We start from the raw sequence: 13,569 nt of genomic DNA, 5'->3' as shown, positions 1-13,569 counted from the left end.
CCTACATGGGAAAAGAATGGATATACATATAACTGAATCATTTTGCTGTATACCTGAAACTAACACAACATTGTAAATCAACTATACTCCAATATAAAATTTTTTTCAAAAAAGTTATACCAGAGTACTAAGGAATGGTAAAATGTTACAGGGGCATTTTCATCAAGCTGAATTCCAGGAACTTCCCTAGTGGCACAGTGGTTGGGAATCCACCTGCCGATGCAGGGGACAAGGGTTCTATCCCTGGTCCGGGAAGATCCCACATGCCACGGAGCAACTAAGCCCGTGCACCACAACTACTGAGCCCATGAGCCACAACTATTGAAGCCTGCACGCCTAGAGCCCATGCTCTGCAACAAGAGAAGCCACCGCAATGAGAAGCCTGCACACCACAATGAAGAGTAGCCCCCACTCACCACAACTAGAGAAAGCCTGCAAGCAGCAATGAAGACCCAACGCAGCCAAACATAAATAAATAAAAATAAATAAATTTATTTTTTAAAAAAGCTGAATTCCAAACATATCCCATACTGTCAGTTATGAGTATATTTTTAGAAACGATACTATTCATCTCCAAGTGCTTGGTATAAAGTTCAACCTTTTTTTGCTTCCCTGGTGGCACAGTGGTTGAGAGTCCGCCTGCCGATGCAGGGGACACGGGTTCGTGCCCCGGTCCGGGAAGATCCCACATGCTGCGGAGCGGCTGGGCCCGTGAGCCATGGCCGCTGGGCCTGCGTGTGCAGAGCCTGTGCTCCGCAATGGGAGAGGCCACAACAGTGAGAGACCCGCGTACCGCAAAAAAAAAAAAAAAAAAAAAAAAAAAAAGTTCAACCTTTTTATAATAATAATAATAAGCCAAAGAATATATTTCCGTGTATTCTGCTAAATAATCTAGAATATTGATGAGTCATATTCTGATGGAAATGACAGATCTGAGGAACAAGGTCTAGAAAACTAAAGGGCAACCTTCAGTTACACAACAAAGAAAAAGCATTATAAAAACAGTTCCAATTTAGTTCTTTTCATCCTTGATCTAAGGTCAAAAAAAAAAGCATCTTCAACACACAGAAGTGTGAACTATTAGATTCTGTGCCAGAACAGCGTGTGTTCTACAGAGACTGGATGCTAAAGAAGTCTGAGCTCTGTAATTACAAACCATTTGTACATAGGATAAACTGTTATAAATAGCCCTTTTTAGTAATAAGGGTCATGAGAAAGTCACTCTGTGGATGATTTCAAGTTCTCAAGGACATCACTCTGTGACAACTTTGGACTCTTACAGAGTCCTAGAGCCAGCCCTTAAAACTCTGCTTAAGAGGTTCACAACCACTTAACCCCATCCTTACATATGACAATCTCTTGCCTATTAAGCTGACAAAAAGGAGATATTTCTCATAGAGTTTCCCTGGCAAGTGCCTTTCCAAGGGCTTTCCTTAACTGTTTTTCATGTGATCCAAGACACCATCGATTTTAAGCCTCATCATTAAATTCTGTACTATAAGAAAAATGTTACAAATTAAAATAGTGTTTTTCTATCATCAATTTTAAGATGCATATTTCAGAGATATTAAAATTTGAAAAAATGTGCTTCTTACAAATCCACCAGCAAGAATTTTATAAGAAGGAAAGTCCAAGACCAACACTAATCCTTTTTATTTAACATGATGAAGGATTAAGTATTACCTACAGAGTAAAAAACATGTTGAATAAAACTACAGCTCAGAAAATTTGGGTTTGGTTCCAGTTTTACCTTAAATCAATACAACTAAATGATTCTGAATAAATCACTTTACTGTCATTAAGGCTAACTATGGAACATATACCCAACCGAATTATTTTGAGAAATAAGCGAATGTGACTGCATTGTATACATTATAAAATGTAAAAGCACAATTGTGATGTCAGATTTTTTTCATTATTATTAATGCCATACCTGAAGAATATAATAATATGTCAAAGTCTTGCTATGGCTGGTTTTAAAGTACTAAAAATTTAAATTCTGACATTTTATCAATTAATCTTATCCTCAAAATTCATTTGAAGTGATAATTTAGCCTTAAATATCATTAAATGTTAAATTTAATAATAAATGTGAAGAATCAAATAATACTACGGATAATTACTAATATTATAGATTTCAACTGTATTATAGCAGAGTAGAAAATACTTTAATTATGGAAATTCTAAAGAGCAGATATGAGGGTTAATTATCTGTCACAGTCCTAATTCAAGTGCTCAGAAACTGGATGTCTTCCCTTTTAATATTATACTTTAAAAATTTTAGGTATTACATATATATATATATATATATATATATATATATATATATATATTTTTTTTTTTTTTTTTTTTTTTTTTTTTTTTTTTGCGGTACGCGGGCCTCTCACTGCTGTGGCCTCTCCCGTTGTGGAGCACAGGCTCCGGACGCGCAGGCTCAGCGGCCACGGCTCACGGGCCTAGCCGCTCCGCGGCATGTGGGATCTTCCCGGACCGGGGCATGAACCCGCGTCCCCTGCATCAGCAGGCGGACTCTCAACCACTGCACCACTAGGGAAGCCCAAGCCCCATATTTTTTTAATGTTAGCTCTTCTATTCCTTTTAACATAATATAGTTTCGATGGTCTTTCCTATTGGAAAAAGTGGTGTTTTCTATCAAAAATGCCTTGATACTTATGTATTTGGGGTATTTAACTCCTCCTATCAGGAAGAAACCACCCTTTAAGACTCTGAGCTTCCACTGCAGGGTGCACGGGTTCCATGCCTGGTCAGGGAACTAAGATCCCGCATGCCACGTGGTACGGCCAAAAAAAAAAAAAAGAAGAAACCACTAATTTAGACATCTTTAATTAAGGGAACTCATTGCTTCTGCAAATGGAAGTTTGAAATCTTTTCTTCATTTCAGACAAATAACAAAGTCAGCTAAACGTTTAGGCCCTACCAGCCCTCCTCTGCTATCCTTGTGAATGGAGGCTCTTGAAAGTGAGTTATTTCAATCAAACCCAAAAGCCAGGGAATCAAATCCTCTGTCCCGGGCTTCCCTGGTGGCGCAGTGGTTGAGAGTCCGCCTGCCAATGCAGGGGACACGGGTTCGTGCCCGGGTTCGTGCCCGGGTCCGGGAAGATACCACATGCCGCGGAGCGGCTGGGCCCGTGAGCCATGGCCGCCGAGCCTGCGCATCTGGAGCCTGTGCTCCGCAACGGGAGAGGCCAGAACAGTGAGAGGCCCGCGTACCGCAAAAAAAAAAAAAAAAAAAAAAAAAAAAATCCTCTGTCCCATTTAAATAGGTCCATCCTCATGTGATTTATCTACCAAATTAAAATGATGCTCTAAGATTAACCAACATCACTAGATATAGAACTTAAATTAAGTGAGCTTTACATCATTAGGAGTAAGCAATAGAAGTGGATTTTAACCGACAACACTACTCGCAAATATTAAGTTGTGTAAATTTAAGTATTTACCAGTATATTTTCCCCACAATGATTTCCACATTCAAATGTGCACAAACCTTAATAAAAATGTATACTGTTTTGGATGAAAGTCTACTCTGCTCAACAGTGAAGTAAACAATTTAAAAAAGCATTTATAGGGCTTCCCTGGTGGCGCAGTGGTTGAAAGTCCGCCTGCCGATGCAGGGGACATGGGTTCGTGACCCCGTCTGGGAAGATCCCACGTGCCGCGGAGCGGCTAGGCCCGTGAGCCATGGCCACTGAGCCTGCGTGTCCAGAGCCTGTGCTCCGCAATGGGAGAGGCCACAACAGTGAGAAATCATTTATATTATTTCTAAACTGAAAGTGCACCTGCTGTATAATAACTGCCTCTATGTTCCAAATAAGAAATGCTTTTTAAAAGCTTGCTCTGAAGAATGGAAAAAATTATAAAGTAAAACACAGCAATCATTTTTGTGAGGAATCCAATTATTGCAGATCTAAATTATCAACCTGAATATAAGGGATGCAAATTGCTGCGCTAACAAGTGTTTTTAAAAAAATCACTGCATGATAATGTGACACAAAATTAAGACTTTATCAAGTAGTTTGTTTTCGTAGTATACCAATAACAAAAAATAGATTTAACAAACACGTACAGTTCCAGACAGGACATCATGGGGGCAACAATTCAGAAGGTGACTCTTGCATACTCTGTCATCACTGAATTTGATTCTTTGACGAGTAGTATCTCCTGTAATAGAGGAAAGTTAATAACATTCAAGGTTAGACAACTGGAAAATATTTATTTTCTGAGAGCCCTACCATCACTAGCTCTTTATGTGTGGCTATACACACACACACATTTATAAATCAGCTCAAGAGGGGTTAGTTTTTATATAATATCCTACAGAAAAACTATTTTAGACAACATGCAGTTGCAGTATGTGTACTGCACATGTAATTCAAATAGTCAAAGTGGGAAAGCAATGCATTCTGTTAAACAGAGTACTTCAGAAAAGCATAGCATGTAGAGCAGGAATGGACCTTAAAGATTATCGAGTCCAACTCCTTCATACTGCAGATGAGGAAACTGAGGCCCCAAGAGGTTAAATGACTTGCAGCAGACCCACTAGGAGAATTTCTACTGGTATACAATGTTCCCTACTTGACACTAGGCACTGATTTATATTTTAATTATTTACATTAATTGAAAAACATAAAAAGTAATCTTGCAAACATTGCATACACACTGCGAATCCCCACTGAACCCCAGACGCCATTTCTTCCACTATTTTGTTCCAGCTGAAGTGTCTCCCTTTTGCTGCTGGGAGGAGTTAGAGAGGGTAGAATAACGTGTTTAAGAGCGTACAAACCTGGAAGAAGGACTTACACACCAGTCAAACAAAGGCATACTGCCTAAATGAAATGTTAACTTTAATGCCTCCAAAGGTCCCACACCTCCACGTTTTATGTAGTCTGTGCTATATATGGCCAAACTGGGTATAGTTAAATTCATTCTGTCTTCATTTAACATAATACACCTCCTAAGCAACAGAAGCACCCAACGTGCTAATCAAATATGCCTATCTACTCAAAACTTTAAAGAATCTAAGAAAAAGAAAGGTAACTATATTAACAATATAGATGTTAGTTACAATTTTTTTGCTTAGAATCTCTTTGGGGGGGGGACTCTTAAGGACATTTCCTCTAAGTAAAATGATAAGCCCTAGGAAATGAAAGTGTTTTATTTTTAGCCTTAAACTGATATCATTGATGAATGAAAACCTACTGGTGAATTACTGAAGCGAGAACTGTTGGTACCAAAATAGATTTTAAACACCACTGAACTAAAAACTTTCATCTAGGAAGTGATTCAATTATCTAAATTAATTTGTTTTTTACATGTGAATAACAAAAAAGGTTAAAACTTTACCCCTTTCACATGGTCTTATTTTGAAGAGCTTAACTCAAACTAAATACTATCATTTTTAGGCGGGGTAAGATTTTGTTCAAATTGTTTTAACTTGGTTAAAAAGACTTAAAGTAACATATTAATTTATAACCAGGTTTATAAAATTTTAAGAATAGGAATTTATAGCTAAAATGATTGCTTCAGAGCAGTTCAACAATAGGTTTTCTAGAGGCTAGTCTCTAGTTAAAGTAGGTTATTTTTGACACCACAATTTGGAATAATTAATTTAGTGTTCACGCCTGCTACTATAATAAAGGTTATTTTAATGGTCCTTTTTTCCTTTTAAACACAACTGCTTTTGTTCCACATTCATTAACACATCTGAAAAGTTAGTGATAACTCACGGCTCGGCGAATGCGGGGCCTTTCTGACACTCCCTTGCAGACTGAAGTAGGCAGGCATAGATACATTGAACCTTTACAAATAAAACAAGGGGCCAGATTGTTCAGTCTGTATAGAATAGACTCTGCCAGCAATTTCAATATAGCATCTAGAAGTACATGTTGACTGTCAAGATTCTTGTATATGAAAACAAAAGTGAACAAAATCAGGGTTTTTTGTTTTGTTTTGTTTTAAAATACTGACTTAACAAGTGTAACCCTAGAGAAGAATATGACTGATCACAGGTAAAAGTCCAAGGCTGGAGCTCTGTAAAGTGGTCCTTGGGCAAACTGGGGTTTTGAAAAATGTTTTTTTATAAAGTATATTTCATCAAGACTTTGGTGAGGGCCTTAAGCTCATGTCAGAATGGTACTCTGATGAGCTCACACCAGAATGGTGTGTGTGTGTCTCGCATGTACCCAAATTATGCTAAGAAATTTAAAGATAATATAAATTTTTGAAGAAAAAAAAACTTACATATCTAGAAGTCTCCCTGCTACAAGTTTCTAAGTTTTTCAGTAATGCAACAGCAGTATTGTTTCAGTGCTTTGTCAAACTAATGGCTCAAGAATATGACAAGCCAGGCCTTAGACTACAATCAAGATTCTCAGAAGTTTTACTAGTCAAACATTTCCTCTGAAATCATGACATAAGTCTAATATTAAGACATATGTGTCTTGAAGACACTGCTATCAGATAAAATGAGAACAATTCCAAATATGAATTAAGCAAAACTATCCCTGAGGACCTTTAAGTGTCAGTTTCTATAAACGCTAAAAAGTATTTTTAAATAACTCCTCACTACATACGAATGGTTGCTCTATAAACATTCGATAACTGCAGCAAACACAATAAATACAGCTATCAAATATCAGCCTGTACAGTAATCTTTGTAACAATGAAGTAATAAAATTCCTAATAATTTGAGATACAGAAATACCCTGAGAGGGACTAGCAACTGAACATGCTTATTGATGTTCTTTAAATTTTACTTGAGAGACTTTTAAGGTTAACATTTTAAAATAATTTGCCCATATTACCATACAGTATTTAATAAATGTATTTGATTGGGCTTAAGCCATTTAAGTATCATCTGGCTAAACCAACAAAGAATTTTAAAATAAAAATACTAGTAATATAAACTGTCAATATATCTGGCCCAAACCATGTTTTTCAAAAGAAACTAGGTAAAACAGCACCCACTAAAAAACAAAGGGGGGGGGGGAACTATAAGTAATAAGGAACAAATATGAACCAAATCTCCTTATAATACAAGGAATTACTTTATTAATTCAATGTACTTTATCTTTGGGTTTTCTGGGTATATATTCATTATAAAAATAACCTAAGTTAAAAGAACAATTGCTCTGTTACACTAATATTGGATCCAAATAATAGAATCAAGCCCAATACTGAACATATCCTCTGTGCTAGGCAATGGAATTACAAAGAGGCATTTAAGACAAGCTCTCTACCCTAAAGGAGCCCCTCATTTTCCTAGAGAAACAGGATATTTAAATGCAGTAACAAGTAATAACAAAAGGAAGCATGATCCAAGTGCCAGATGAATGTTTGTAATGGATGAAATACTACCAAATAGTAGTACTTCAGGAATTCTAAGACTAGAATGACCACCAAGGACTGAAGAGGTTAGAGAAGGCTTCATGCAATGAGTAGAAGCCATTATTTGAAGGAAAGACAGGACTTAGACCAAAGGAAAGGGGAAAGAAGAGCATTCCAAACTGGCGGTAATACCTTTGACAAAGCTTATAGAGGCAGTAAGGTTTGGGAAACAGTAAGTAAGTCGTATCTGGCTTTGGCAAATGGCTTCATGTAGGGGAACAGCAAAGCTGGGGCAAGAATAATATTTTTAGGGTAAAATCTGATTTAATTTTTTCTGCACCCAGATTTTAAATGTGTAAACAAAGAAAAAAGTTTAAAAATAATGGGGCGGAGATAAGACCAAGTTATTTGAGTTCACAACAAAATGCCCTATCCATAAAAACATGGCAGGCTCTCTTCTCTATGACCTCCGTAATACTAATTAATTAGGCTTTGTACATAACTATAATGATGAGATTTGAGATTAAAAACTTGATTTAGAACTTTGAAAGGAAAAGTGTTCTTCATCTGAATGGAAGCATCAAAATTTCTATTAATGCTTTTTCTACCAAGCAAGTACCTTCAGAGTAACAACTCTCTTAACCTCTGTTGTCCAACCCCTTCATGAGTTTCATGAATCATAACCTATATTTGAGAACACCTGAGTCATAGGTATACAATAAAAACTGGAATAAATATTATTCCTCTTAAGGTCTTTCAGTCACGTTAACAGAGCCCGAGGTGCTACTGAGGCAGTTTCGCTGGGGGAATATGGACAACCCACTCTAAAAAGAAGGCTTCTGTCCAAACTACTCAAATATTGCTATTCTCAAAATCCCCTTCAATCTGTAGGGAGGGAAAGATAAACCCACTGTAAATCCCAACACTGCCATTTTATGGTCCTGCCCTTTCTGAAACAGACTTGAACTGTAGTAGCAACACTTAAAAATCTTAGCCTAGACGGTATCTGACATCATTTTACATGGTGCATGCTATTTTCCCACTATCCACCCCCTCCCTTCCAGCGCCAACCACCCTCTCCCTCCCATACAAACAATAAATCAAATCAACTTTCATAGATTAAGGTGCTATTTTAAAAACATCAAAATTTTACTTTACCCATTCTCTCCGATGCTCCCTGTATTTTTTTAAGCTGTGAGTGGATGACCATGCTATGTGATCAACAACTGTGAAGGCTAAGCAAAAGTGAACTGAGTTTAGTATTGTAATTTCAAAAGAACCTTAAACTTTGTAATATTTGACATATATAATGGTATGCAGAATCCTTATTTTACCGCATTTTATCAGGCATTAATGGCAAGCAATTTATAAAAACAACTAATTAGTATTTCTTTTGTACAGAATCAGCTAAGAGCTTAGCTTAGAGAAAACAGAGAAGAGAAAACTCAACAGCACACAAAGCAAATGGAAGCATCCTAGTTTATAAATGGGGCCAGAAGAGGAAAAGCTCTCCCACATTCTCCAATGGGACAACCAAAGCCCTCCCCACAGGCATACTTGTTAGGGGCCACGTGTCACTGTTGGCTTGGGACAGAGCAGGCACATTCCTCTGAAATAAATTCCATACCCTTTCAGTGAAAGGAAAGCCAGAGCTAGAAAGAGAGGTGTATAAGCTTAAAGTTTCTCATCTCCCTGTGCCCTCAAATCTTCACATGTTCCACCTTCTTATTACCATTTCTTACAACATAAGCTAGGACTCCACATAATAATGTGGGAACTATATAAAGACAATTTCTAGTCTAGTAACAGAGCAGGAAGAGACCTGTCCTGTACAGTAAACACGTCTTCATATGGACAAGTAAACCCCTATGTCTTCACATGGAACCAAGATAAAAGCTACTGCTTCACCGTAACTATTATAGTAAAGAACAAATTTGATCATTTTTACACACTCCTCCAACAGTCTCACCAAATCCACCAACATCTCCCACCTACCTTTGTTGTTCCTTTAGAATTTAGCCTAAAGCTCACCTATAAGAACCCTTTTGTAATAACCTTAAAAGAAAAAACTCTTATTACTCCATGTTACCTTGTTAATACACTCAATTTAATTCATTGTATATTTATATAGTACAAAGTATAGGGTTTATTTTATGAAAAGATTCACTACCATGTCTTAACATTATATGATTACGGATGCTTTGAAAACATTTAATAGGACTTGATACATGTCAAACTTTTCAGAAATACATTTATTACATTAGGAAAGAAAAAATACTCAGCCAAAGATGGCAGCGGGAAAAACTAATTAAGGCATTCTCCCTTCCAAATGTAGTATCAAGTCATTCTTTCTAACAGAACTTATAAAATCATACTGAGTATTAGTAGAGGCTTTCCTTTCCCCCAGAAAATGCAAAAAATAAGGGTACTGAAAGGCCATCCCTCTTAATTCTTTCGTATGGTCCTACAGGTTTATCATTACAAACAGGTACCAATATCACCCCCACCATAATCGCCATGACAAGCCCCACATTTTAAAAATGCAATGCCCACTGCAGAAGAAATTTCCAAGACAAGTTCATTCTTGCTGAATATGACCAAAGATTAATAATGCTAAAATAATTTTTTAAATCTATCGGCCTACTTGTCTATGAAAATCCATATAAAAAAATAATAAGGAATGAGACTGGGAAACAGCCTTGGTAACAGGACAAAAAGCTTACTCAGCGTCTTTAAGAGCTAACAGAATGGTGAAGGAAATGTGCAGAAAGAAATACTGAAGTAGCTACATTCCAAGGGCTCTATTCCACCCCTGCCACAACCCTACCTTCCCTCATTATACAAGCACACAGAATCTTGGTCACTGGCAGGGCTCAATGCCATCACATTTCTGCCAGGGGGATATATGCTTTAGGAAATCAACATATTCCTCCTCTTAGATTTAAAACACACATTAGAAAAGCCTGAATAAACAGTTACCCACAAATTTAGTCCTAAAAGTGGATTATATGCAATAATTTGTTTTATGGTATATGTCACAAAGGGAAGTCAGTCATTAAAAAGTTGCAGCCTGCTAAATTTCATATTTTGATACTTACTTGCAGAGCTGCAATTCTGATACAATAACACTCGTACTCTGGATATCTGGTGCCCTCTATCATCCAGAACTTTTTATACACAAATTAGAAGTAACGAAAGCTATCTCTGGCTATGAGGAAATAGCTGAAAAGAACCAAAGAAAAAGTAATTGGCTGATTTCTCTGTGAAGAGACAAGTTCTCCATAGTTGATGATAGCTATAAATGCTAAGCAGAGCCTCCCCAAATCTAAAACTAATGAAGAAATAAAAAGGAAAAATAAATGAGAATATCAAAGGACAGAGGCGACAGACAACTCAATGATAAAGGAAGTTAAAATGAAAAACAGAGATTACCATGAAGGAGACTGAGCCTTACAACTACTGGAACAACAGAACAGGAAAACCGTTACATATTCACAAGAATTGCCTTTGGGGGAAAGGACTGAAACTGTGAAGGAGAACATGAGGGACTTCATTTGTAACAAACACTTTACTTAATGAACAAATAACATTTGTTCTCCTATAGGTGTTTGGTGGTCTTTTATATATTTTTTAAACTTTTTTCAAAATTAGACACCTATATGCAATCAGTATCACAGAATTTATCACTTAAAAATAAACGTAACTGTTCATGTGCAATCTTCACTCCCTACTAGACTTTCAGTCCCTCAAGAATTAGAGTTCTATGTCACTACTTTATTGCAGAGTCAAACGACAACAGAAGTACGTCCATAATCTCTAAGAAAAAGCAAAAAAAAAAAAACGGAAGCAACTCAGCAACCTAGGGATATTCAGGTTCTAGTCCCATCAACAATTACTACACCCTAAAACACACCGGCCAGTATCAGAACACCATGTCTGGGGAAGTATTCCCTCTAATACTATGAGGCAAATTAAATCATTTGATTTTTTTCATACCAGAATTTCTCAAAATTCTAAAATCTGAGGTGAATCAACTGTTTTTCTAGTAAGCATGCCTTGCTGGTTCCGGTCCATAATGCAGAATCACAGCACTTCCCCCCAGTTTCTAGTCCAGGGGTTTTCTTTGGTAATCAGCTTTTCTCACAGCCAGCACCTTTCACAATCCCACTGTGGAAGAAGTTGGTGAAATCCTGCAGAATTGCTGACCACCATGCACCAAAACATTAATGGAAAGGTAAGATGAAGCTAAATATGTAATTTCATCCTAGAAGTCTAGATGGACCTCTCTGGGGACTTCTATATCTCTCCATCTCATGGGTGTGTATTTCTGTCTATTTCTAAGGAAAAGTCATTTCTACCCAGTGGTTTAGGTATATATAGTTCAAGCAGCTTTCCTTCCGTATGAGCAACTAATAACAGTATTTCCTAAAGTATAGGATTTGGACAAAAAATAATTTTAGATGTTATATGATTTCACCAACATGACATTTTAAACACCTCTCAATCACTAGTGATTATTTATCATGATTAAGGCAAGAAAAAAGTTTCCACTTGGTGCTTAGTATGTACTTAATACATCTAATGAGTTCTAATTTTTAGCACAGGGTACGTGACAACAGACTCTAGTTATCTCATAACACCATGTTGTTTTCATTGTATTTATTTTTCTGGTGACATAAACTTTCATTTTAAAATTAGTTTAAATTTTCAGAAAGTGAGTTGACAAAAAAATTAAACAAAAAGAAAACAGGGTAAAAATAGTACAGGTGATATATGTGATTTACATTTGGGAAACACTTATCCAGAACAGAGTTTCTCAAACTTTTAATGTGTATCAGAGTCACATGAAAGGCTTCTTAAAACACAAATTGCTGGCCCCCATCCCCAGAACTTCTGATTTGGTAGGCCTGGGGTGGTATGTCCAAGAAGATGTGTTTCTAACAAGTTTCCAGGTGATGCTAAGGTTGCTGATCTGGGCACCACATTTTTGATAAACACTGATCTAGAACAATGGTCAAAAAGCTTTTTCTTAAAGGGCCAGATAGCAAATATTTTAAGCTTACCAGCTATATATCTCTGTTGCAACTACCCAACTCTGCTGTTGTAAGGCAAAGCAGCTACAGACAATATACACACAAATGGGCATGATTGTGTTCCAACAAAGCTTTATTTACAAAAAGCAGGTGGGCCATAGTGCCAACCCTGATCTAAAACACACCCTCAAGTAACTGAAAAGGGTATACTGTATATCATAGTAGTAGGACAGAATATAGAAGCAGCTGAACACCAAGGTGTATATATACTGTAGATACTATCCAATAAATATCCAACCTATTTTATTGAAAGGCAAAGCTTTGGAGAGTTCAACTCTGAAAGAGAAAACTGATGTCAGCAGAAACCTGAGGTCTCAAGAAAATAAAAACAATTTACCATGCATTCAGGAGACATGACAAAAGATTCAGCAAGGGCAGCTGGTTAAATTCTTTTCATGTTGAATCACAGAGGTCAACATCATTGCACATGGTTCACAACTAAATTAGAACATAAGGATCAGTATCTAGTAAGAGTATTTTAAGAAAAAAGTTCTAAGACTCCTTTCTCTAGGCCATGTTAAATAGAAAAATATAACATTTATTCAGCTGATTGAGTTACATGTTTCTAATGGCTTTGACTTTTCAGTCATAAGTTACTCAGTTAAAACAAAAACACTAAGCTGTAGCCAATTTCAGAGTTTTTACAAACTACTTTTCTCTCTATCCTCAATAATCTTACAAAACTGATTAACTGATCTATTTTGGCCTTGCCTTCTAATTTCTATCCCAGCAGCTGCTAGTGTATGAGATCTTAAACTGAAAAGGAACAGAATGACTTTTTTGCAGATGCTGAACCCATAAGATTCCTGTCATAAACTTACACTCCCTCCCACTCCCTCATTCTTTCTCCCCAAAATGTTCTAACTTTCCTCATCTTCACAGTCTACAACTTCTTAGTAGACTGACTATTAAGTTGGGTAGTACAATCAATTATGTGTCCTCAATGAATATACTAACATTTCAAGCACCTTTCTGGAATTCCATTCTTGAGGAGTACCTGCCTCATTTATCTAGCCTTGGCCACACTTATTGTTTTAAGCCCTCTGCCTATCTTTGCAACCCCAAACTTGCCTGAACCCTTAGGAACTTCAAGCTTTAATGTTGATATGAACCACCTGGTACTGAAACC

General features: G+C 36.8%; 1 protein-coding gene across 9 annotated transcripts in view; it reads right to left on the bottom strand.

The window, feature by feature from the left end:
- LOC308622828 (putative RNA-binding protein Luc7-like 2) overlaps positions 1-13,569 on the bottom strand; it is a 57,553-nt gene that overhangs the window by 38,450 nt on the left and 5,534 nt on the right. For 3 of the 9 annotated variants that reach the window (XM_081244480.1, XM_081244486.1, XM_081244483.1), the window contains exon 2: positions 4,088-4,182. In XM_081244480.1, the coding sequence (XP_081100606.1) occupies positions 4,088-4,182 (95 nt within the window). The other 6 variants (XM_081244479.1, XM_081244482.1, XM_081244481.1 and 3 more) reach the window with 5 other exon arrangements.

Source organism: Mesoplodon bidens (assembly GCF_964165515.1).
Source record: "Mesoplodon bidens genome assembly, chromosome: 9".
In the NCBI taxonomy this organism is placed as follows: Eukaryota; Metazoa; Chordata; class Mammalia; order Artiodactyla; family Ziphiidae; genus Mesoplodon; species Mesoplodon bidens.
This window is presented reverse-complemented; position numbering and strand designations above follow the sequence as displayed.